Source organism: Chrysemys picta, chromosome 1, assembly GCF_011386835.1.
Source record: "Chrysemys picta bellii isolate R12L10 chromosome 1, ASM1138683v2, whole genome shotgun sequence".
Classification (NCBI taxonomy): Eukaryota; Metazoa; Chordata; order Testudines; family Emydidae; genus Chrysemys; species Chrysemys picta.
This window is the reverse complement of record NC_088791.1, coordinates 77,370,882-77,398,164: the sequence shown is the minus strand read 5'-3', so window position 1 is coordinate 77,398,164 and position 27,283 is coordinate 77,370,882. Positions and strand designations below refer to the sequence as shown.

General features: G+C 39.8%; 1 protein-coding gene across 1 annotated transcript; it reads right to left on the bottom strand.

Annotated features, from left to right (window-relative positions):
- On the bottom strand, positions 1-22,197 carry ALX1 (ALX homeobox 1). Its single transcript, XM_005279098.4, has 4 exons — positions 21,652-22,197; positions 18,310-18,614; positions 13,855-13,983; positions 1-619 (listed from the first exon to the last, which is right to left on the bottom strand). Exons 1-4 carry the CDS (start codon positions 21,881-21,883, stop codon positions 299-301), a joined length of 987 nt encoding a protein of 328 aa, XP_005279155.2. The 5' UTR covers positions 21,884-22,197; the 3' UTR covers positions 1-298.
- Positions 22,198-27,283: the final 5,086 nt, after the last annotated feature.

Genomic DNA, 27,283 nt, shown 5'->3' with positions numbered 1-27,283 from the left:
TTTGTTTAATAGGTTTATTCTTTTTGCAGGTTTTATAATCATATTTCATCAACTGGTACAATAAAACATGTTTTAATATAAAAAACAAAAAACGGGGATGGTTGAGATTGGTAAATCTGTTCAGGTTTATCCTTTAGTTTTATTGTTAAATAATATAGGATATTTAGGTAAGCAGGCTTCAATGTATATCCTGACCTCTAGCATTTCCAAACACAGCAGCTTATTGTTGTGTCCTTTAAATATGGGAAATAAGAATGTTTTTAGTTTGCTACTTAAAAAAAGAAAGTGTACTATGATATTACATGGCCCAGGAAATGTTCGCAGCATGCTCCTTGGCTTTCATTCGTAGAACTGCAATACTGGAGGACCTCCTTTCAAATTCTGGCTTGGTTTCAAATGCGTGTCCGTTGGTAGCCCCAGAAAGTAAAGAATCAGTGAAAAAGTTGTTGAGGGGCACGTGGCTGAATTGGTTCTGGTGGTTTGAAAAGCCTGTGTATCCAGAATCTGTCCGGGGTGAGTGGGAATAAGGTGTCATACAGGAGGAAGTGTCACGCGGTAGCATGCAGGAAGTGACCATCGAGCTGCTAGCTGCATTTCCTGCCCACAAATTGTTCTGAATCTGGAACATATAAAATAAGATTACATTTAGATTTTTTTTCGTGTTTTGTTTTCTTCTTTCTTTGGTTTCCCTCACTAATTCTGCTGTATAATATTAGCAGCTACCCTACTAATGCTATACAATTTCATTGAAAAATATAGTGAAGATACAGCATGGGCAATGTATTAGATCATATGCCAGGGAGTTAGGACTGTGGAACCCTTTCTCTGCTCAGCCACTGATTCTCTTGGCACACTGAACTTAAATATATGCATCTCCTCATGGAGATAAAGAACCCAATCTAATGCCCATTATAGTCAATGGAAACCTCCAAATGACTTCAGAAGAAAGAGCTGTAGAAGTGAAAATATCATTGTCATTATAAAAGCTTTTGATAGTTGAAAATTTTCACTTTGTTTTATTATTATTATTATTTATTTGTATTACTGTAAACAGGACTCCATAATGCTAGTCACTGTACAAACACAGAACACAAAGCTCAAAGAGTTTACAATTTAAGTATAAGACAAATAACAACAGATGGATACAGACAGATGGGGGCGGACAAGGAAACAATGAGCCAGTATTGGTCATCATGGTAAATAGTGGTCTCAGCACACCCGTCACCTAACTGTTGTAATGTTTTGCATACGCATCATGGCAAAGGAGAGTTTTTAAGTAAGTATTTGAAGATAAAAATACCAAACTTTGAACTGAACAGACAATTTTCTCAAGTTACTTATGCTTGACTATAAAATATGAAATTTCAGCGTCTTGGATAGCTTTGTATAGTTAGTTACTTTAAAAAAAATGAATCCAGAAGATACAGACATGAGTCATAACACATTCATGGCTCTTTTCTAAAGTGGTTTCAAAGATGGTTTTTAGTTAAAACCGTCTTTTTCATGATGTTTTAAAACAAAATTACACCCATGAACCTTTTTTCCAGCTCTCTGCCTTAACTAGCTATACAGTGTGGCATTTTTGTTGGAAAACTTTGCATGACAGACTAGGAGACAAACTTTGTGGTTACCGGCAATGTCTGCTACAGATCTGGAGTAACCGCATGTGTAGGGTTTGCTGTCTTATGCCTTTTGTGCTTGGCACTCACCTAAAGCCTAATTTTTTAAACATAAAGTACCACTGGTTTCTCCTGTCTTCAGTGTATATATTTATATAATTTATGAATATATATTTTTCATATATTTGTTATTTGTTAGATGGTGGTTTACAAGGATTTTCAAGGCTCAGCACAACTTATGCCTCCATCTCAGATTGTGTATATTTTTACTGCCCTATCTGTGCACTTTGCTCCAACCAAGACTCACATCCAACCCTCCTTTTTTGTCTTCTCCCATTCTCCCATCATGCGGCCACCTTTTGCATGAATGGGCGAATTGATCTTACAATCCCCCTTTCTTCAAACAAGTCTCTCTTTATACAATTAGGGCTTTTCTACATGGAGCTTTAGTCCACACCAGAAGGGTGTACATTTTAGTCCACACTAGCATATCGTGCACTAACAGGCTCAACGTGGACCTTGCTGATACACACTAAAAGTTCCTTAGTGCGTGTTAATGTAGTCCTGTTTCAATCTTTACTGAAACAACAATAAATTCATGATAAAGACAACTTTCCCTTCTCATTCACTATGGGGAAAATGCTCTGCCAAGAACTATATCATGCTCTTTTCATTTCCTGTGGTTTCCCCCACACCTTTAAAAATGTGTTTGTACATTTTCATGCTGACTTTAGATTACAAGCAAATTGGGATAGGGCCTATATCTTTTTATGTGCTTGTTAAGTGCTATGCACACTTATGGTGCTATTTTGGAGTGTCACAAATTGCTCCATAGGTCACAAAGTGTGTTATAAACCCAATTTTACCCCCATTTTTTCCTATCAAATTTGCCATCAGTTGGAAAAGGGGTTAATGAATTATGACACCCCACCAAAAAAAAAGTTGCATTCCCAAGTTAAAAAATATTTCTGATGTTTTTTTTCCTCTACTCCTTCATAGCAAACATACACACAAACCACCAACCAGAAGGACAGAGATAAATTATGGTTCACTAAACTCGTCTAGTTGAGATCTAGTGTGCAGATATAAAGATGAGGTAATTAAACTCATATTTTAAAAGTTAATATTTTAAATTATATTGTTAGCATGGGTCTTCGGGAGCTGACAAGCTAATTTTGGATCCTTGACAGCTCCAGAAACAGTGCTAGGAGTAGAAAGAGAGAGACAACGGGAAATGTTCCTTCCTGGGTGTCCTGCAGAACACTTGGCGAATAAGGGGCAAATCACACCCATCCTGATGCTCCTGCTCTCCCTAATCTCTCTCTCTCTCACTCACACACACACTCCCCTCCTAAAGATCTGCTCCTACATATCTCAGGTGGTCTGCTGGGAGGGATGGGGGTAGGAAGCAGGACAAGGGATGGAGATAGAAAAGTGCTCGGGGGTGGGAGGGAGATCAGGGATAATTCCTCCTTCCTGTGGGCCTCCTGAGATCGACAGGAGGAAAGAGATCCAGTGACCTTTAGGAGGCTTGTCAGTCCCCATCCACTTCCTGCTTTTGGAGGATCCCGACCAAACAGAAACATCAAGCCCATAGGAGGCCCACCCCACCCCTACATGGGGCTTGTTATTCCCCAAAGGACCAGTTTGAGCCTATTTTAACTTGTCATAAGCTGACAAGCCTACTTTTGCTCCTCAGAGATCAGGGAAGCCAATTTCAGCTACCGGGGGGCTACGGAACCTGCTATGTCTGAGGCAGACATGTGTGGGTCAGTGCCAAGACTACTAAGTGGCAGCCCATTAGCTATTTCTAAGGTTCATAGAGAGGGTCATGAGTATCCTTCTTAAGGCTCAAGAGATAGGGTCCATGAATGTTCTAAGGCCTGCAAAATGCAGGCCCTGATGAGGATACAAAGTCTTGTTGGGTGTGGGGTGGAGGAGGAAGAGACCATCAACAAGCCTCATGAAGCCCAGGGATGGAGGGTAGAACACTGCCTTCAATAACTCTAGGGGAGGGTGAAGGTTGGAGAGGGCCCCAATGAGTCTTAAGGTTTACAGGATTTGTGAAGTCCCTTAGAGCCTTTTAAAACTCATAGAGACTGGAGGCACCAACAAACCTGCTAAGGTTTTTACAGATTTGGAGGCCTAATAACCGCCAAGGAGTCTCAGGGGATTTGAGCTTCCTGGATTATCTTCATAGAAATGTAAGACTGGAAGGACAAGAGGTCATCTAGTCCTGCACTCAGTCAGAACCATTTAAACCTCGACCATTCCTGACAGGTGTTTGTCCAACCTGTTCTTAAAAACCTTCAGTGACAGGGATTCCATAGCCTCTCTTTCAAGCCTATGTTATCCATCCATAACAAACAGTTTTGTCTTTCTAGAGCTTGTGCTAACTCTGGCCTTCTTTATGATCATTCACATTCCACAGAAACAAATCTGCCTTATAAACTCCTGGTTAGACAATAACTTACTGACAGCAATGAATCATTCCCCATTCCTTTTGGGGGGCCCAATCCTCCAAGGTGTTCAGGGTGTTCAGCATCTCATATGCTCAGGCTCTATGACAACCAATGACCTAAGTGTCATTAGACACAGCACTCATGGGCCAAATCCTCTGCTAGTGTAAATTAGCATAGCTCCATTCAAAGCTTTGCCAGTTTATGCTAGCTGAGGATCTGTCCCACTGTGCCTACAAAGGTGACAGAAAACTAATTATATACTAATGCTCTGTGTGCAATTTTATAGTCTACCTGCAAGCAGAACAAGTATGGTGGCAGTTCCAAACATAAGCTATTATACTTTTGAAAGCTCTTAGAAATGGTGCATGATCCCAAAAACTACAATCTTATGAAGCTATTCTTGCAGTACTAGGTTTCCAGTTTGAATGATATTCAAACCTTGCAACCTTTTGAAATTTCCCCACTATTCCCACAATTGACATACATTAGACAAAATCCCATGTTATCTGTCTTGCCCAATGTTCTTTAAAAAAATCAGGGCAAATTCTGCAATTCCATGGACTGCAGAGGTATGATTACTGGAATAATTTTGCCTGAAAACTGCTTTAAATGGGTAAAACAGACAAGTGGAACTTTGTCCAATAGTATGTCTACTACTGTGATGATGGGTGGACTTCAGAAGCTTCAGAGGTTAAGTTTAGATGTTCCTATAAACTTGTGTGGTCTAGAAGTATCACAAGATTAGTACTTGTGAGATTTCTGCTACCTCTGTGTTTGTCATACTATAAATATAGTACCGCAAGTTTTCATGATATTTTTATCCTAAATGCGCCCCTTTCAATTTGAGGTTGTACAGGTGTAAGTGAGGGAAGGAATCAGCCCATAATGCTCAAATAGATCTATGCCATGTCAAAAAAATGAACAAACGATTGATTCTTGAAGATTACAAAGTGGTCCCACAGATTCCTTCATCGGCGGAAGGAATCTTAACTAGTAGCCTGAATTTGAAAAGCCTAACAAGATCTTGGAAGATGCTCACAGCTTATCTCATGAGGCAGCTGCACTTTTCAAGTGTATGTATCATGTTTGCTTTATCATCCTATTCCCTGGGTCATTTTTTTGTTCCTTTATTATTGAACATGAAAATTATTCGGCCTTCATTTTAAGTGCTTGAATCATGTTTGATATCACAGCTCCACTATTTAGCAAAAAGTTATTCCATAACTGTCTCAAAGTGAAATTGTAAGTGCAAAATATATCCCAGAATTACATATAAACAGAGCAATACTTTACAATAAATAGAAATGATCAGTGCTTCTTCTATAGTGTACATGGCAGATGTAGACAGGAGGGAAAGGGGACATTGTGCACATGAATTTAAAGAAAATATTTTTCCTCTTAAAATCTTGTGTGATCCATGTACTATATAAAAGGCAATTCAGAGAGGCTGTGAATAAGGCTATACATACTGTACATCTCTGGTTTCTGTTAACATCACAGACAGCTTGAGATTTGCTCTTGTGGTTACCATGAAATCACCAGAACCCTTGAATATATTTACCTACCATGTTTTATATATATTTATACACTGCCAGCTAGAAAAAAAAAAGAGTCAGATTTCATGGCTGTGACATCAACATCACTAGGAAAGTCATAGTTGTCATCGTAGTTATGATGTCACTTCCTTAGAATAGACCTTCTGCCTGACAGAACTGAGGTATGAAGTTAACTAAAGTAATCAGTATTCTGATTGTCTTTCCATGTAAAAATTCCATACTTCTTTCCATACTAAAGTCTACTACACTTTCTCTTTCTCGTCTATTCAGACTGTAAGGTCTGTGAGGAAGAAGGTCTGTGTCTCTTATTAATGTGTTGCTTTTTTCAGTGCCTAGCACAATGGACAACTGAGATGTTAATTAATAAACAACAATAATAATATAGTAATGAGCCAGATCCTAGCCACCGGGTCTGTTCCTTTTGTGCTGCTGAATGATGCAGGATAGTGGGGGATTCCTCTGATGTACAGGGAATGCCCATATGGCAAAAAGTCAGGGTTGTTTGCTCTATGTCACCTACTCTCCCTGTCCTTCTCCCGGTGTAGATGATATTCCTGGACTGCCACTGCACCCTGGCAATCCCAGGCTGGCAAAAAGTTCCTATGGCACTGGTTTAGCCAGGTTAATCTTGCTGCTCTAAACTACACCACAGATCAATTCAGTCCCTGCTTAGGCCCAGGATCAAGGGAGCAGACAGGCAGCTTCCCACCCCTTGATCCTGTGTCTACCACAGTTTGGCCAGACTAAATTGGCCTAGTATTCAAAAGATGCTTTATTTCTTGTATAGTGTACATCCCAGATGTACTGTAACCCACATAACTCTCAGAGCCAAAGAGAGAAAAGAAAAGCATCATTCACTGCTATGATATGGTCAAAGGCCATATTTCATACCCTTGGAGAACACTATTAAAGGGGGAAATCCCACCTCACACCATTGAGTAACCTTGTAACTAAACTCTGGGTTCACTTTCACCCAAAAAGTTTAAGGGAGTAAGGATTCAGCAAATAATGAGAGAGGAAATCTTGAGACACCAAGGACCAAGTATTTCAAAGTACTAATTGGGTAAGTGAGTATGGTGCTTTTATGGGCTTGAAAAGAAAATTGTTATATGTTGTATGATCCTGTCCAGAACACACTGGAATGGGTTACGTAGGGAGATGGTGGAATCGCTATCCTTAGAGATTTTTAAGGCTTGGCTTGACAAAGCCTTGGCTGGGATGATTTAGTTTCTGTTGGTCCTGCTTTGAGCAGGGGATTGGACTAGATGACCTCCTGAGGTCTCTTTCAACCCTAATATTCTATGATTCTAGATTCTATTATTCTAATTGGCACTGGTCAACAGAATTAGCACTAAAGAACAGTCACTGTTAGTCAGCTACTGCGGTTATCTGCCAGTTTTATTTAGCCTATAGTTAAAGTCATATAACATGTGGTGTATAATATAGACCACATGAGGGATTTAATTTGAACCAATAACTCTGATTATTTTTAATGGGAGTTATCCATTACAATGGAATTAGAATTATGATTCACGGGCTTAATAAACAGCATGTGCATATTTATATAATTTCTTACATCCTTGAGCTGCTAAATAGAATATGGGACCTTAAGGTTTTCCATTGCTGACTAGGTAGTCATAGGCTAAATAAGTACATATCACCTAACTTAGCCTGTCTGAGTGTGTTTGCCAGTCCAAGGTAGGGGACGAGCCCTTGTACTTCTTCCCCTCTCTATTTTTAAGAGGTTGCAATCTACTCTCCCCACGTTTTCTCTTTTGCACCCCCACAACTTCTTACTTTGTTTGAAGCCCCAGCTCTCCTTTTGGGATTCCCACTTGCAGTGGGTTGGAATGTCCCTGAAAATCAAGTGCAGCCAGTGCCTCAGACATGCCTCCATTTCCAACTCCAGTTGCATTTCAAAGGAGATGCTGTGGCTCCGGAGAAAAGGAACCCCAGAGTCTCAGTGACAAAAGGGCAGTCAGTTTAGGAAAAGCAACAAGAATCCAGCAGAGGTAACAGTGCAGCAACAGCAAAGAACAAACAAGTAGGGAAGTCGGGGTGTGGTAGTGAGAGGGGGGGGGGGGGAGATATCCCTCTCTCTCTTTCTGTAAAGGATGTGATTTAATACAATTATTTATTTATTGGCCTTCTTGTGTTTATAGAGATAATACATATGGATTATATTTAAGGTATACAGTGTAAAACTACTAGCCTAAGTACTGAACATGAATAATGTGGGATCGAGCGTATGATTATAACTCTTCATAGGGAATAAGAAGATGCAACCTTGTCTCAGCCTTGGTCCATTTACAACCTAGTACCTGAGCACAAAGACTATTGAAGTTTAGCACGGACAGTGGCACTAGTCTCTCCAAAGGACATGGAGCAATGTCTCCCTCTTCTCACCACCCTCCAAAACTGGCTCCATGTAGTGGGGTAGGAAGCACATGCTGTATTCTGGACATGGGGGTAGCAGGGCTGTGCACCCTCAGAGCCCTGAAGTTATTCTTCCTGCTTCTAGCAATGCTTCCAAGGACTGACTGCATCCTCTTCTCCCTATCACAGAGCTGTGCCTTAAAGGCAAAATCTGGATCATCATTTCTAGTGTCAGAGTGTTACTGAGGTCACTTTTTCAACACTAGGGACAGCACTTCTAGCCTCTCAAGCTCTAGCCTATTTATTACACTCTTTAAAAATGATCTGAGCCCTAATGTGCTGCATAAATTAATCCTCTAATGAGGTCAAAAGCTGCTACTAGAGCAGGTCATAAAACAACATATGCGCTGGTTTTTCCATCAAAAATCAAATTTTCAACACAAACCTTTGTCAAAAACTCAAAATTTGGAAAAGTTCAACTCGTCCTACAGCTGGCTTAAAAAACCCTGATGATTTGCAGGGTGTTGGGGGAGGTAATAATAACATCTACTTTTTGGAAAATTTCAACAAACTCTACTTTTTACTATTTTACCTTAATTTTTCCATGGCTATTTTGTCGTACAACATGCTTGACCACAAGCCTGAAGTACAGCTGAATTGCAAGGAGTTGTGTCCCAAATGCTACTTGAAGTGCCCACACCTGTATGCTGGTTGCTCCCATTACAGTCAAGGGGAGATCTGAGTGTGCAGACACAAGAGAAGAATTGAATGGCATTGGGGCTTCCAGTTATTTTTTCAACCTGCAGAGCAATCATTTTGCACCACAATTTGTGTCAACAGTCAACATACTGCAAAATAGATTAGACTGAATTAGACAGAACAAATAATTATGGTCGGTCTATAAAAATATCAAAAGTACATTGTCTATAACTATGTTAAAGATTAAGAAGAGTAACTTACTAGCATGGTTGGGCTGAATAATAGATAATTCAGAGCCAATCTTCCATCCCAAATAAGTTGAAAAGATTCTTTACTCACTTAGGAAGAAATCCTTTATATAGTTCACACAAGGCTCCGAATACATCAAAAAACATCATATTGTTACTGTGGGGTGGGGGTCAGATAGGCAGTGGAAAAGCAGAGCAGGGGGGTCTCCACACCCTCTGTTTTGCTCTATCTTTGTTGGAATGCAGGTGGGCTATGTGTGTTTGGAATACCACCCACACATGAGTTCAGAGCAGAGATCTGCAGGCTGCAAATCATATAATGCAGAACAAAGAACCACATTGGCTGCTGATCCTCATGCCACACGGCAGTCAGTGCAACAGACTGCCCCAGTGTCCCTATATTCATGTTGGAGGAAGGAGAAAGATTCCATCCTCCCCAGTCCCCATGTACTTTTCACAGGCAAAATCAAAGGTTGGTAAATGCACATCAATGTAAGTAAGGGTTTCACAACTTTATCACCCAATCTAATTATCTGTGTTCCTCCACTCCCAGACAATCTTCTTATCTGCATGCATGGCAGAGCATGCCTTGATCTTTAGAGATGTCAGTGTCAGAATAATAGTGCTTGAGAGGGTTCATTTAGGGAAAATAAAATGACTGATCGGTTTACTTTGTATCATTATTTATTGTTCTAGTTGTGGTACCACTAGGAGTGCTGTGATAATGACACTCACTCTACTTAATGGCACTGTGATTGCAGCCTCTATTAAATTACATTAATGTAATTTAGATCTTGTCTACACTTAATGCTACAGTAGCACAGCTGCATTGCTCCAGCTGCGCCACTGTAGTGCTTCAGGGTAGACACGTCTCCCATCGGCATAGGTAATCCATCTCTCCACGAGGCATTTTTCTGTCAACTTAACACAGGTTACACACCAACTTAGGTTGGCTTAGCTACGCCATTTTACGTGGATTTTACGTGGATTTTTTCAAACCCCTGAGCGACGCAGTTATGCCAACCTAATTTTCTAGTGTAGACCAGGCCTTATTAACAGTATCCAGGGCAGGCAAGCAGATCACAAATTTAAATCCTGACCAATCTCTAATATAACAGCAGCGTATATCTCTGTTGCATATTACATCTGTCTAACCACTTATATAACTCCATCACCATAGTGCCAGAATGTCTTCCAACCATTTAAAAATAGAAATAACCATAATAATTTCTCTCTTTCCTCCTTATCTGTGGAAGAAATAGCTTGAGTAGTTTATACGGAATGTTGTATGTGTTGTGAAGGTGTGAAGCACTTATGACGGGAAAGAAGCCAAATGAAAAGGTTTGAATGTAATGATTCTAGGGGCTATTATGTCTTCTGGTAGAAGATTTCATAGGCCAAGTCTACACTACAGCCCCCACAGTAGCACAGCTATGCTGCCATAGCCCGTAGTGTGGAGGCTTCCTACATCAATGGAAGGGTTTTTTCCATTGTTGTAGGTAATCCACCTCTTCGAGAGGCAGTAGCTAGTTCAACAGAAGGATTCTTCTGGCAACCTAGCTACATGAGGGATTATGTCGACCTAACTACAACACTCAGTGCAAAATTTTTCACAGCCCTGAGCAATGTAGTTAAGTCGACCTAAGTTTTAGGTGTAGACCAGGCCATAGCCTTGTCTACATGAGTACATTGCACCAGTTTAACTAAAGGAGCAATTTTAAATTGATTTAGGCCTTGTCTATACATACAGCATTGCAGCGGCACAGAGGCTTCATATCCCCAAATGATATAAGTTTGCCAACATAGGCTGTAGAGTTAGGGTGACCAGACGTCCCGATATTTAGGCGTTTGTCCCAATATTTCACATTCCTGATTTTTGTGTTGTTGTTTTTTAACTCCGCCGGTGGGACTCTCCCCTCCCCCCATGTGTCCCGATATTTTCTTCATCCCATCTGGTCACCCTATGTAGAGTAGACATAGCCTTAGTTAAACCAGTGCAAAAACTGTGGAGACTCTCATATTTCAGTTTAAACCAGTCTTATTTCAATCAGTTTAAGCTGATTAGGAGTCTGCTTAAGAGAAACTGAAAAATACCACTTTTAAACCTAAACAAGAGAGCCCATCTGAGTTTAAAAATCAGTTTAAAAAAACAACTGAAATTAAGCCTGTACAGCTTTCTCTTGTAGGCAGGCCTTATTCCATATACATATATATGTGGGTGTGCTTTGGAGCGGATGTATATATGTATGTATGCAAAGAATACATATAGCAGTAAGGTAGCAATACTTACGTAATGTTCTGCTATCAGGATTTCTAATATAAACCTCTATTTTTAGGAGTTTATAACTCAACCCAGTGATAAAAATTTCCTCCAGGCTGAAACTTGGCAGACATGACCTAAGCCTGGGAAAGAATTTTTCACAAGATTCATGAAAAAAACAATAATCAGGTCACCCATTTCAGACCAGTAAAGAAGTATACAACAGACATTTTCATTGGCTTCAGGTTTTTCTTTTGGCATTCTCCTATAACTCAAAAAAGCTTCATTTAAATACTAGCAATAACTGCCAAGCAATTATCACATCATGTGGATGAAACATTATCTATATTTAACAATATTTTAAATAACCAAACTATGGTTAGTTTTAAAATATACACTTTTAGCACACACATTTCAAGAGGTTTACTGAGAGTCCCAGAGTGGTGTATGCATAGTTCTAGGGTCTGGTATTACTGGAAGTCTGCTGGTCAGGAAAGGTTGCAAATGAGATTGTGCTGAAAGAAACTGTGCTTTAGGGGAGCTGGCATGGTGTAGTGGATAGCGCAAGGGACTGAGGTTCTGAAGATATGGATGCTAATCCCAGCCTCGCCACTCACTTCCTGTGTGATCTTGGGCAGGAGCGCCACCAGCTTTTCTGCCACCCTAGGCGGCAGAAGGTCCCGCCCCGAAATGCCGCCCCCCACAGAGGCAGCAGAAGGTCCTGCTGCCGAAATACCGCCGCAGTTGCCACCCCCCAAATTGTAGCACCCTAGGCGACCGTCTAGGTCGCCTAATGGGTTGCGCCAGCCCTGATCTTGGGCAAATCGCTTCACATCTCTGTGCTTCAGTTCCCCCTCCTCACTCATTGTCCCTCTTGTCGACTTAGATTGTAAACTTTTAGGGGCAAGGACTATCTCTTATGTGTATATACAGTGCCTTACACAATGGGGCCCTGATGTTAGTTGGGGCCCCTATGTGCTACTATACTATGAAATAATACTAATGCTCTGGAAGCCCCACTTCCTAAGATAAATGCATGCAGGTCTGTTTAAACTGATGAGCTGACAGAGATTCAGAAGTCCTGGTAGCACAAGAACATATTGTCATTGAGGGAAGGGGGCAGGTGTGGCTCAGGGTGTCCAGAAAAGCTTTTTTTTTTTTTTTTTTTTTTAATATTGTGAAGTGGAAATTAGAAGGAAGACATGAAGAGGAGTGAGTACAAAAATAGAGGTGTCCCAAGTCTAAAAGAAAGGGGGCAAAGAGCAAAGAGAGGAATGGGACAGGGGACAGACAGCAAGGAGGATGGGAACAGTATGAAAAGGAAAGAGAAGAGAAATAAATGGAAGGAGTTGATAACAGGTGAGAAGGGTTTGATGATCATCTCTTCCCCCTCCTCTCCTTCCCCCGAGTCTGACCCTTAAATTACTTAATCATAAATTGTGTGCCTGTGAGTAATCTTACTGACTTCAATGGGACTGCTCATGTGAGTATACATTAATGCACATGCTTAAATGGTTGCAGAGTCAGGGCCAAACTGCCTAGTGATCATGTAATGAAAGGTCTGTTAACAAAGTAGAGTGACATCTACAATTCTGAATTTCCTGACTTCATTGTTAATGCTTTTTGGTGTTCTTTTTTTTTAATGAATAGATAGTATAGATTATGTAGGGGTGTTTGTATGTGACTATATTTATATATATATATGACAATATATATTTATATATATGAAGTGAAATCCTGGCCCTATTAAATTCAGTGGCCCAACACCCATTGTTATCCCAGTGTGACTAGGATTTCACCCACGGGTGCGTGTGCATGTGCCTATGTATATAGATTACACACATACACCCTATGTATCATATACATGCAGGGAAAAAAGGAAAAATGCACAAACCAAAGTTATTGCCCACTGTTTAAGAACAAATCAGCCTCCATAACTTATGGAAAATTAGCCATAATAGAAATGCAACGTCTTATAAAAAGCCTTTTCTCATCTAAAAAAGAAAAGCTGTAAATGTATTGTGAAAGCTAATTATTCTGTATAAACAGTTGAGGTGTTGGTCATAATGGCAGCTCTGTTGGATACAAAGTTTTTTGGCATTTATAAACAGCATAAAAAACAAAGTATGGTCAGGGGAAATGAAAATATACAGTAACTGGTTGGGGGGGGGGGAGGGAGTAAAGGAAAACAGATGCCTTGGCTGAGACTGATGGTTTCATGGCGCTCTTGTTCAAGAATGGCTAAGGCTCACCAAACAAAGCCCAAAAGATATTGTCTTATTATGCTACATACAGTGTTATATTTATTTGACTAGTTAACAAAGGTAAAGAAATTGAAAAGTGAAAGTGTGCAGGAATTACAGTGCAAATGAAGTGCTCTTGCTGCCTATTTTGTTTCTAGGTCTTTGCATGTATGAAGTCATACAGAAATGATATTTTAAATGAAGAATGTTAAAAGAAAATCAAATTAGTAGAGTCAGAAATAAAATCAACATGGACTCGAATGTCTCAGTGAAGGGTAATGATGATTGAATATTTTCATTATGCTACAACTGTACTATTTTTGAGCACTTTTACATGTAAGCATTGGCGTGAGGGGGGAACAAAGGTGTTGTTCTATGTTATTTACTGTACCTGTGGGTAGCTGTCAGTCCGTGGTAGAACAGATATATCATAGGTGGCAGCAAAATGGCTTTTAGCTTGCTGGATCTGGCCATAGCGTTCTCTTTTTCTCCATTTGGCTCTTCGATTTTGGAACCAAACCTACACCATGAAAGCAAATAACAATCACAAGAAGCTATTGAAAAGCCTTTCCTGAAACCAAAAGACTTCGGAAGGCAACTTCCAGTATTGCCATGTTTTTTCTGAAAGGAAACTTCTCTCATTGAAAAGAGGAAGCTCACTGCCCCCTCTCACTCCAGACCCTTTCGATATAAGGTCTATTGAAGTGAATTCTGGCTCTTTGAGATGTGTTTACAGGAAATCTATTTTTCCCCTACTGACTGAAGGAAAGAGACAGAGAATGATCAGCACATAAGGTAACATGATGTTATATATCCCAATTATTTTGGGCAGCCCACTCAGGTAGCAGCAAGTCACACCTAAGAAGTACCTTCACTTATTATTAATTTCATACAGCCAATAGATTGTTATGATTGTCTAAACTCTTTATGTTAAGAGAAGAACAGGAGTACTTGTGGCACCTTAGAGACTAACAAATTTATTAGAGCATAAGCTTTCGTGGACTACAGCCCACAAGTACTCCTGTTCTTCTTTTTGCGGATACAGACTAACACGGCTGTTACTCTGAAACCTGTCATTATGCAAGGCACTGCATTTAGCCGTATGGAATGGAAATCCATCAACCTCATGAAAAAACTCGTACAAGAAGTGGGCTGTAGTCCACGAAAGCTTATGCTCTAATAAATTTGTTAGTCTCTAAGGTGCCACAAGTACTCCTGTTCTTCTTTTTGCGGATACAGACTAACACGGCTGTTACTCTGAAACCTGACCTTATGTTAAGAGGTGGTATATAAACTTTATCTGGAGCAATAAAAAATGGTGGGGGAAGCTGGCTAACAGCATCTGTGAGCTTTGCTGCATAATGGAGAGGATCTTGAAGGAAGGGACACAACCAGTCAAGGCTGGGAAACAATAAACAGTTATGGGGCAAAGGCTGTTCTTTATAATAGAATCCAGTGGATAGTCCTGGCAGCATGCATGAAATAGCTCAATGAAAAGAAATATTACTTTTACTGGGAGATGGTCCCGTTTGGAACACTGGAGGTCTGGGAAGGAAAGGAATTTCATTTCTAGGTTCACTTAGGGTCTCATCAAATGCCCACTGAAGTCAATGGAAAGATTAACTTGGCCCTTGGATTAGACCCTTAGTTATTAAGGCATTAATGTATCCAGCTCTCTGAGTATTTATATTGTACTCAGCACAGTATTGTCTGAGAGACTAATATGAGTCCACCATGTTGTAACTTGTGACACCTTGTGATGTACAATTAAAGCTTCACTCTATTTTGGAAGTTTAGTTTGAAGTGCCTAGAAGAGTTTATATGCCTCCTTCGTAGCCTGCTACAAGTTGAACCAAAACTACTATACTGAGGGCTCTATTGTGCAATCCAGACTCATGATGGTGAACACTTGCTCATGAGAGTCATCTCACAGAATCAAAGAGACTGCTAATTTGAAAGTGTTCATCAACAGAAGTAAGGGTTGCCCAGTTAAGCCCTTATTGTTCTGCTATGGGTAAATTCATTTTGATACTTATTAATAAAGTTACCCTGTTAGTAAAACTAATATTACTAATTGTATTGAGGATCCCCAGTCACAGACAATGACCTCATTGTGCTAGGCACTGTACAAACATAGAACAAAAAGATGGTACCCACCCGTATACTAAGGGATGCTTCATTATACTGGATACCACAATATTTAAAATGAAGTTATATGGTATTAGACTCTAGAATAGGGCATGTAGCTCTCTTTAGGCTGAGCAGAAAGTCTCATGATGAGGAAATAATTTAAAGACTCATCTGTCATTAAAACGTAACAGCAAAATGAGTTACTTGAAAAAGTTTCTAGTTGGTTTTAGTGCTTTTAACTCTTTGGGATTTTTGCCCTGGTCCTCTGGGACTCTAACATTCCCTTGATATTGTCTGAGCAGCAGAGGCATATTATTGGTCAGTTTAATTTCTAACTACTTACTGCAAATTTAATATGGCAGTCTTGAAAAATGTACCCAGAAATCAAAACAAGGCACAGAATACCTGTTGAGCATATTTTCTATGAACCTTGTTGGTAAATTTGTATTATCTATCATGCCTGGGGCTCAGCAAAATATATATATAGTATTTTTTGCCTGCTGTCTCCACAGGAGGCACCAGGAACATGCTAAGGGAATTTAGTAATGAGGCTCTTTCATTGAAAAAAGACCTTGACAATCTCCTTAAAATGGGTGCCAATTACTGCACTGACATGCAGCAGGAAAGAGAACAACTTAGATAAATTAGGTTCAGGTTGGCTCACTCTGCATGTACGCAGGACACAAATTAAACTGGATCTTGATGAAATGGCGGTGAAGAGAAATGTGGGTAGCGTATCCAGCTGATCATTCCACTAAAGTAAATAAAACAATTTGTTTGAATTTATAGTAACTAAACTAGAAAAAAAAAGCACACTTTTTTTTTCTTTGACAATCCCCCAGAATGTTTCTGTTTACATCACTTTACTAGAAACTGACTCTTGGCAAAGATAAAGTAACCATTTGCCTACACAAAGTAATGCAAAACTGCTGCTTGTTATCCTTACATTGCCAGATGCTTGCCCCTAATGATGCAAGGCCTTTTAAACTGCTTAATCCCATGATGGAATAATGTTGCTACTCAGGATCAACATGATCACCATTTCCTTTCATATTCCTTTCTTATTTAGCTTCTCAGAAATGCAGATATTGGTCATTTTCTAAGTGAGGGAAAATTATTTGTAAACAAAATAGAAAACAAATATTGTCAGCCTATTATTCAGATATACTGTGCTTTGTGCTTTTAATTCTTCAGTTGTCCTACTTTTACTTCAAGAAGCTTATGTAACTGTGAAAAAAATATGATCAATTTCCCAACCTGAAACTATTAATTTGGACCCCATTATTCCATCCTAATTCTCACTAAGTAGAACTTTACTCTGTGAGGAGGCCCAGTGGCCCCAAAATTACATAACGGAAATAATATAAAGCCATAGTGGTCTTAATGACTTATATGTGTTTGTCTGAAATCTAAGCAGAGATTTGTTGCAAAAAGTAATGACCAGAAGTCACTCCCCAAAAGCTCTCTAAATTTAAAAAGAAGACTGATTCTCCAGGGTTTATTAAAGAGTTAAAAGTCCCTGAGCTAAATTCTCTTCACTTCAGTGACGTTGCATGGGTGCAAATGGAGGGAATATCTGGACCCCGTTTTCAGATGACAACAATGCCTATGTCACTCAGTTAAATACAGACAGGCAAAGGCCATTTATTTTATAAAAGTTAAGTAATTTAAATAGTTTATGAAAGTGATCTTTGTTTAATTTTCAGTCGTGTGCATGTGAACTGGCTTTTATTTCTTTATAAATTACAAGTTGTGAAGTTGTTAACACGTAAAGTGGTTAAACTGAAAAAAGTTACTCCTGTTCTGGGTGATTCAACAGGACTGATATTCCCTAAACTGTAAAAAACAGGGAATATCAATGAAACCAGTAAGATCTCTAAAAACAGAATGAACTTTTAAAATGCAACTATTGTATATATTTGACAGCTAAACCCATCCTTTGAAAGTAAAATTCAAAGGAACTCAGATTTTTTGTCAGCCTTTCTGCATATTTAACACTTTTTCTCATCATTGTATATGTACACATACAAATATTATACAGATGTATTAAATCAGTTATGTGTGTGACTAAGATATATACATATAATGCTAGCTAATTAATTATTTAACAATAAATGTACCCAAGAAATTAAAATAATCTTGAAAATTGATCATACAATAAGTGAAAGAAACTAGGTCGCAATCCTGCAAGGTATTGAACAGCCTCAACTCCCAATGATATTAATGGATCCAGTCCTTACTGTCTATATATATTGTTTCAGTGTTTACTCTTTGAAACAAAATATAAGGAATTTGATTACTTTAAATCTGTAATTTGTGTTCAATAATAGAATTGGAGTCCACAGCAGTCCAATTTGGTATGAGGATACTGCCAAACTATTATACATTTTGTATTACACTGCTGGGAACTTTTACATATTAACACCATATTCATGTGCTGCCTGAAATTTTGACAGAGAAGCAAGGTTATCAAAGACCGAAACTCCATATTTCTTTCTATTTTTCCTCCTATATGCAAGTTTCTCAGACAGTGAAACTTAAATATTAACAAGTTATTTTTCCTATGTAATGAACTGGCTCCTCTTTATAGAAAAACATGACAAAATATATTCTGTTTCATGCAACATTATGAACTTTTGTACAACCCCTAATGTGCTGTTGATCAGGTTCCAGAATGTTTAAATTGTCCTGTGTAATGTCTAAATTAGGTACCTACCTGGACTCTGGCCTCAGTGAGCTCTGTTCTCAGAGCTAGCTGTTCTCTTACATATACATCAGGATAATGTGTTTTCTGGAACACTTTCTCCAGTTCCTCCAGCTGTAAACTGGTGAAGGTCGTTCTGTGTCTCCTCTTCTTACTGCTGGAGACATTGCTGTCACACTTATCTCCCAGTTCATCCAGTTCTCCCTTCTCCTGCATCCCTTTCACTGGAGACATCCTAAGACTGTTGCAATTGTCCATGGGCCTATTCAGCTCTGTGTGAAGAGGCTGTCCTTCTACTTTAGTAATCCCATAGTTCACTGTACACAGGAGGGGAAAATAAGCAGTTAAATGGGCTTTTAGATCGAGGATTTTTAGAAAACTTTCATAGGGAAGTTGATTATATGCAATGATGTGTTGGAATGTGATACAATTGGCAAGGAATACTGTAATTTTTTTAAAAAAATTGATACTATTATTGATACCTATAGAATTTTTGCAAAGGTATGTTATCTAAAAATATTATTTGAAGTCTTTTGGTGTGAAGATAAAGAAGTCTGCATAAGTAAATTACCTATTTCTTATATATTGCAAATAAAATACATAATAGGCAGTATATGAAATCTGATTAAAATCGAGTTGCATAGCCACAGAATTCTAGTGTGAACTAGATTTTGATTTAAAATAAATGGCACAAAAGCTGCTGAAAAATGTGATCTTAAACTAAGATGGCAGTTAAACTAACCCCAACATATTTCTATGAAAAAATCAAAATAATTATATAGAACAAATTAAATATTTGTAAATTGACTAATCAAGAAACACCCAATTGAGTAAAACTAAAATTTGACATTGTGCACAAACCCAACAGATTTTTAAATACTCTTGGATTTGTGAAGTGGAATTGTTTCCAATTAAGGTTGTTATGATTACAAAATATAGGGGGGTTCTGCAAAATGTTAATAAGTTAAAAGAAATTATTTCATATGTTTTGTATTAGTATTACAGGAACTATTTATCTTTAGGTAAACACTAAATGACAGCAATAAATATTAAAATATTTTTCTTTAGTTTCTAAATAAGAAATAAAAAACATTTGATATTTTTGCTAAACATGTCACATTGCATGGATAACTCATGCAACGTGTTACAAGATTTGAAAGATCCTTTTTTTGCTCTCACAGACAGGAGAGAAAATTGAAACATCTACTGCAGTAAAACTTTATAAAGGATGGCATCAGGCATATGATTTGGAGCTTGTTTTGTGGTTCTCTGCTTAACCAAACATAATTTTTTTGATACCCGACTCCAATACACAGATTAATAATGCAATAAAACACCAAACATAAATTAAGCAAGCTAATTAAAAGCAATCACACTCAGTAAATCAATATGCTGTAGCTTTCCTAAACCACACTTGTTCTTGATACTTTTAAGAGCAAAAGATTGCCATTGGTCCCTTTTAAGATTTCTCACATAAAAAGAATTGTCTCCAAAATATTTCAATACATATACGAAGTACAGCAAACTTGATATATTATTAATCCTAGTATTGTACTTAGCTGATTTGTAGCCATAAATAGGAACTTTCTACTAGACCAAGTTTTTTTTTTCTTTTAGTATTATTTTTATAAATGCTGAACTACATAGAGGGAAAATATTGAATTAAAATGTCAAAATTGTAAATTGTTCATTAAAAAAACAAAAATAAAGTGTACCATATTTTATTTTGCCTAGATTCCAGAAATATAAACTATATTTAGTCAGAATGATAAAAAATATGTGTTATAATTTATGATCTGTAATATAAACATTACAATTATAAGTGAGTTGCCGTAGTGTACTAAAGTAGTATTAGACCAAATAATTATTTGAAAGAAATGTGAAAAATGTTATTCAATTTCAGCTTTTGAAATAAAGTACAAATAGTATATATTTTAAATGATCAGTCTGAAATAAAACATTGAAAATGTTCACAATAAAAATATTATATAGAATATAATAATGAACTATAACCCAAATATATTGTATGTAACTTTTGGGAAGTGAAAACATTATTTCCACAGACTGAATAAAATATTAGAAAACTACATACACTTTAATCATTTTGGTACTTAACATTTGCAGTAAGGTGTTTGGCAGATTTGAAATCTCGTTAAAATAAATGGGTTTGTTATAAATATCTCACATTTATTGGTTTGTTGTTTTAAAAGAACCCGCGCTTGCAGGTTATGTGCTGTATACAAGGAGACACAAAAATCCTCTTGGAATTGCAAAAGTGCTTTAACTGTCTTGAAATGAAATAATGGGGTTTGTATTCGGTCGGTTACAAGATAGAAAAGATAGATGGTTTGTTTTGATAACATTTTGACTTTGGAGGGCTTTTGTTTTAGAGCTGAAGACTTTACCAAACAGTTACCACTAAGAAATGTCCCTGTAGTAGCTTGAAATCTGTAGTGGGTCTTTTTCTGGCTATTAAAAGTCAGTTTAACAGACTGTATAGCAAGCCAGATCTGAGTCACTTGAGCATTTGTTGCTAGGTTAAGAATGCTTCTAGACACTGCACCAGATGTTATTGCAAGTTTAGCTATTTCGTTCTCTTTAGTACATTAGAAGATAGTCTAAGCTAAAAGGTAGAATGACCAAACACGCTTTAAGCTAAAAGATGGACTGATTATAGAAACAAACGGAATGTGTGTCTATAATATAACAGCACACAGCTATATATGATCATTACTTTCTAGCTTGAACTATACATACAAGAGAATAAATCTGACTCTGTGCACTGTACACATTACATATCAATCAATGGTTAACATACAGATATTTTCTATTATAAAATCTCCAAATTTAGCTGTATCCTGTAACAAAAAGAACGGTTTAAAAATGTTCAACATTTCTGTTTGGCTCGACTGGTTTTTGGCTAGAAATCCTTCAGGGAATTCTATAGAACTATCTGAAGGCAGGGGAAATTCAGTACCGTTTACTGCAATTCGGATTGTGATTCTAGTTCTAGTTGAATGTTTTGAGTTTAGGCTGTGTCTTCCGGAAACATTTAAACTATGGTGCGGTAGAACCCAAAGCGAGAGCTTCGCCTGTGTGCTGCCGGAAAGGGAGGCTGAAGCCAAACGAAAGGGGCTCATTAATATATTTGCTTAAAAGATCACTTAAAAAGCGTGCGACCGATCCTCCACCGGAACGTGCTCCGGATCCACCGCACTTTAGTTGCTAAGTGCACCCGTTAAAGCTTCCTCTGTTGTCCTCGGATAAAAGGAGTGAACCTTGGAGGGGAGACGCGCCGATTCCCCTGCTCTGCGAACTAAGAATAGTGCTAAATAATCCTACGGGGAGACTCACCATTATTGTCCTGGCAGGGAGATGTCCTCTCGAGCCTCACATGATGCTCAGCCCTTTGCAGAGGGTTGAAGGCCTGCACGCATTTGCTGGCTGAAGTTTTGCTGTAAAAGGACTCATTGTCCAAAGTTTCCATAACGTGCTCCAAAGTGCCTCCTGTTCCCATGTAAAAGTCACTGTTCTTAGTCGGCTGGCTCTTCAGGGCAAACTTCTCGCTCAGAAAATCCATAATCATCTAAAGCTGCTTGGGAGCCGCTTCCCTAGACAGAGGCTGGACTGTGAGCTGGGGTGGGGGGAGGGAAAGGAGGGGAAGAGACCTCCAGAGCTCAGGGAGCTGCTTTGCCTCTGAGCCTTTGATTTGTCTTGTCTTGAAAGGGGGAACCCGAAGTTGCTCTTATATCTTGAAGCTCAGCAGGGCTCCTTGCGCAACCTCCCATTTCTAATGAATATGAAAATAGGCAACCAGTGTAACTCCACCCCAGATCCCTCTAGACCTAATCCCAACACTGGAGGGAGATCCAGGCCCACTTTAGACGGACAGATCCATTTCAGACAGACAGACACACACACACACGCGCTGGAGGGTGGGGACAAACAGATGGAAAGAGACATTTCCCCCACCTCGATGGATTCACATTTCTCCAGGGATTCTGGAAAGTGCGCTAATTCCCCCTCCCGCATCTCCTCCCCGGAAAGTTTAGAGCAATACGTTTTCAGAGGCAAATTCCATTCTAACGGGCTTTTATTTAATCTATTGGAACGACACAGAGATAGGACTATATATGATCTGGAGCTGTGAAATTAACAGCTGGGGTTTCTTCCGCTTCTTATTCGCACGGATGGGGAGTTTGATCCCAAAGTAAGAAAACGAAACGCTTTGGGGCTTGTTTGGGTTGTGTGAATGGGAGAATCGAAGGAATGAAAGAAATTTACATAAGAAATTAGCCCAAGAGAAAACTAGCTCCTCCATCCCTTATATGTTACTTACCGTGCAGACTCGAAATCTGGTTTTGTGTATGCGTATAAAGAGACTAAATGTTTCCCTTATCTTAAGCATTCTAGATCTTAAAACATTTAACGACTTTAAGGGGGGGGGATTCACATTTTGAAAACGTCTAGTCGCCCCTTTATTGCTTCTTGGGGAAATGATCGCCGAGTCACTGCAACAAAAATAGTATTAAGAGAAACAATAACACCTATATTAAAAAGAGGTATCCTATAGACAAAGCACATAAATTGTGAAGCTTTTAACTTTCTTGTTTTTTTCCCGTTGCATAACGTGGAGGATGCAGAACAGAAAAAGAGACAGATTTACATTTTGAAGACAAAAATATTTAGAAAAGACCCTAATCAGGAGAGAGCGAAAATTTGCCTTTTTCTGCTCTTTCGGTCGAATTATGATCTAATTATTTAATCATCAGAGAAACTTAGCTCCCACCTTGCAACACTCCTTCTCTCAAAGAAATCGATATTTCAGTGATAAGGTTCTCTTCTGTCCCTCCATATTGGGTTTTCTTCAAAATCATGTTCAATTTTTCACATTTATATGTCATAAGCAGTTTTAAGCCCAATTTTCCATTGAAATCGATGCGGACCTTTTAAAACACATGACACTATGTGGGCTATATTTACTAATAGTACATCTTATAGAGTCGATCACTAAAAAACTGCGGAAACAGAACAAGTAAAAACGTCCCTAATTTTCACATTAGTATTAAAAGCACCCACACCAGAGGTGTAACTTATTAACACCCGAGGTGAGGACTAGTCAGCTTTCCTTGTCTTTCTTTTTAAGGCTATTTGAAAATGTAGCTCAGTCAAACTAAAACATGGACCCTCTTTCATCTCGAAAACTATTGTACAAATTAAGCTTTTGTGAGCTGTTGAAGTATAGGTATGTGAATGGATTGATTTGGCTGCTGGTAGACCTGTTAGTAGTAAACTAGATAGACAAGCTAGGGCCTAAAGTGAACAACCTCAAGCTACTTTAGTGACCTGAATATTCGGCAGGAATTACTTTCTTCCTTCCGAATAATCCTTTCCCCCCTTCTTGTCCTGTTATTAATTGTCCCACTTCGCTGGGGTGTGTGTGTGTGTAGGACAGTTAAAAGAAAAGGGGGGGAAACCCTCATTTTTAAGCATTTCCTCTCTGCTGTTCTATCATCTAAATAAATTGAAGTTTAAAAAAAAACCATTAAAATAAACATCCCCGCTTGCTTTTAAGCCAGAAGGGTACCAGAATCGTAGGCAAGGCCGATTTATGTCGAGATATATTTGGCCATTTCTAGGGTATCTAGAAACGAACATTCGTGTGTGTTCGTTTAACACATATTCTGTCTAAAAGACCCGTCTAATTTGTCAATATAAATGCCACTTCCTAAGCACTGTACTATTTAGTGTTTCCTTGTGCCTTAGGTTATTAGCTTGGCTGTCTAGCTTACTCTGCATTGGCATTCTCATTATCTAACAGCCATTGTAGCGCCACTGAATTACACATTGTCTATGCTATTTTCGCCCATGTGCCCTCTGGTTTACAGGGCTCTAGCGGAGATCTCCTAAAGCTCTGATGGCAACTGACTCTCATTAGGTGAACCCTAAACGAAGCTATACAGTTTAACAATGTGGTGTATTGGAGTCAGACCCCCCCCCCACACACACACACACACACCCGTCGAGGTCTAGTTAACGTACAAGCAAAGAGGACAGAGCGGAGTTGGACCATCAGTAGAAACACCCCCTCTAAAGAAGGGGTTTTATGTCCTGCTAAAGGTGGGGAGAACGCCGCGGCGGGTGCAGGATGGGAAAGGCAGGCACACTCCTGGGCGTGTGTATGCCTGGGTAGGTCCAGCGCTAGGTTTGCTCCTCTAGCTGGCTCACTGGTTTTAACAGGACATTTGGTGGAGCGCCTTTGAGGCCCAGATCTGCTGTGGCTGCGGACTCGGCCTGAGCTACGTCTTGCAAGCCTCGTTCAGCCAAGCCGCAGGGCCAGAGGCGGAGGCTAGCACGCACACAGGAATCCCTGTGATCGCCTCTCTGCTCCTGCTTATGCTACGTTCAATCGCCTGAGCGAATTGTGTGAGGAACGTTACATTTCCCCCCTACGCCATCCAGCTCAACGCCTGTCGCTGACCCGAGAAAATAGGCCAATAATCCCAGGCCATCCGTATCTCTGTGTACTAGAGCCTTGTCAGCTTGTTTACAAATATGCCTTAAAAGCACTGAACGCCTTGGGGAAAAAGAATGCTCGGTGTCTTTTAAATGAAAGCCACATGCAAGGTTGTTGCAGCCTGCAGTGCACTTTTATCCCAATAAATGTCCCTCTTAAAAGGCAGCTAGTAAACTGCAGGGAAGCCGGGGACAAGGAACAGCGCATCTGCCTGTAAAACCGGTTCCCAGCAGACCTCAAGCCTGGACTTTCCCCCAAGACGCTAGGGAACACATTGTGTTGCCCGGGATGCCTGCTAGAGAGGGACACGAAGCTCTCTCTGTGCTTAAACTCAGGGCCCACTTGGTGGCAAACTCCCGTAATAAACACTTCACCGGCACTTGGCTGGCAAGGAAAGAGCTCTCTGGGTGCCAGGGGGGTCTCCAAAGCTGGAAAGGCTGTTCATGGTAATGTCACAGCTCTGAGCGTTCCTAACAAGCGCCGAGTGACTCCTGCACACCAGGAGGGGAGCTGCAGCCCGCAGAGAATCCGAAGTGAGACCGTCACTTTCACTTGCCCTTGATGCTTGGTTCCTTCTCGCTCCAAGGAAAAACCCCCATGCGATGGGGCTGAGCGCCTGGGGCTACCACCACTTCTCATCCCATTTCCCGCCTAGAGCAGCACCTTGATGGAGAGGCTGTTGGTTATGATAGCACAGCACCGGGCTGAATCTGTTACAGACAGGGCGCGGGGGGGGGGGGGGGGATGGGGGCAGGGGGATATCCACTACCACCACCACCACACATTGTGTGTTTAGGGGTCAAATTCTGCTCCCATTTACATCCGTGCCAGTCTGCTGACTTCAAAGGGGTGGAAGGACTTAACTGGGGGCGGAAATTGGCGCCACGTTCGTAAATTTATTCTTCTTCGGAACTTGAAAGTGCAAAGCTGCCTTCAGTTGCAGAAAAAAATGTAAAGGGCTTTTAAAGATCTCGGGAGAGAAGGAGGCAACTCACACAGCGCCGGGAGCTCTCTCTCTCTGAAAAAGCATCTTTCTGTAGGGCAGATTCCTTGAATGCAGCAGCCAGCCCGCCCCGCTAGGCAGGGCAGCGTGCAGATGTGCCGCTGTGTTTCAAGAGATGAAGGATCTCCTGAACCTGCTGTGAAAGGGTGTTGCGTGTGATGAAGAGACGTTTCGTGGCCAGAGGTGGTGTGAAGGCGCTTGCCCTTGCAGCGAACGCTAGCTCGCCAGGGAAACGCTGTCCCCCGAGATAACCCCCGGATTATCCGCTGCCAAGTGGCTCCTAGCCCTGAGGTTTCGGAACTTCAGAACTTTTTTGAGGGCTTTCGTGTTCAACACAGAACTTGGCTTCTTTTTCTTTCTTTCGCAACCTTTCCCCTTCCCGTCGGGATCAGTTCGCTCTCTAGGAGCGCGATCAGGAAGCTAAACTAAGATAGTCAACAGGAGTGAATTATGAGCAAACATCAAACACAAACAGATCCCTGATTTAAAAACAAAACCTATTTGGGAAAAAAGGGAATTGGATGTGTCGGAAAAACTTCTCCACTGAACCAAACATCATTATCTGGGACAAACTGCCTGGAGCTACAGCCCAGACGAGTTGCTCACATTGTCTCTCCAGTTTGTCCTGTCCCTATATTTATGGGCATCAGCTCACGGCCCAATTAATGTCCCACTCTCCAGGGGATTCCCTTAGTTCTTCAGTTTGTTTAAACAAAGAGAGCGGACTAAAACACCAGTAAGACTCAGGGATTTCCCTTGTAAATTTCAAATAAGACCACCCCCACCCTCTATTTCAGCCAATGTTTTTCTAGCATTAGGGCCAGGCATAGGGTTTGTGATTTGGCCTGGACTATAGCGATCTACTTTACACCGCTGATGTCTTCCAAACAACAAGCGGCTTTTATTGCCTGTGCTGCAAACACGACATGTATTTGTGGGAAAAGAGAAATTATTCGCTTAGGTTGAGCGGCAGAGAGAAATCTCTTACTGCAGAGGTTGGCGTCTCTACCTTACGGCGTTCTTTCCGAGCTGTTAACACAACCCCATGATAAGGGAATGACAAGCTATAGGGGTTGTAAAATGGATGCTTTTACAGGGTTATTTTACAAAGTGAATTTGAGGTATACCAGTAAGGGAAGCCAGGGAGAAAAAAAAAAAACTTGAAAATGACCGAACATGTCAACTGCCGGGAAAGAAAAAAAAAAAAGTCCATGAAAAAAACGAAAGTAATTGAATGTTATGTAGAATGGCAAGTGGCCAAATGGTTCAATATTTTATGTGCCCTCTGTTTCCTTTGTGGAGGCTTCACCCACCCACGCTTTCATGCTTGAATATATAGATTTGTATTATCTCAGAATAACTCAAGAGTTGCACTGAAGTGAAACCCATCAAAAAATAAATACACCAGCCTACAGTGTTATGAATCATTTTCTAAAGCTTAGTTATGACTCACTTGACCTTCTTTT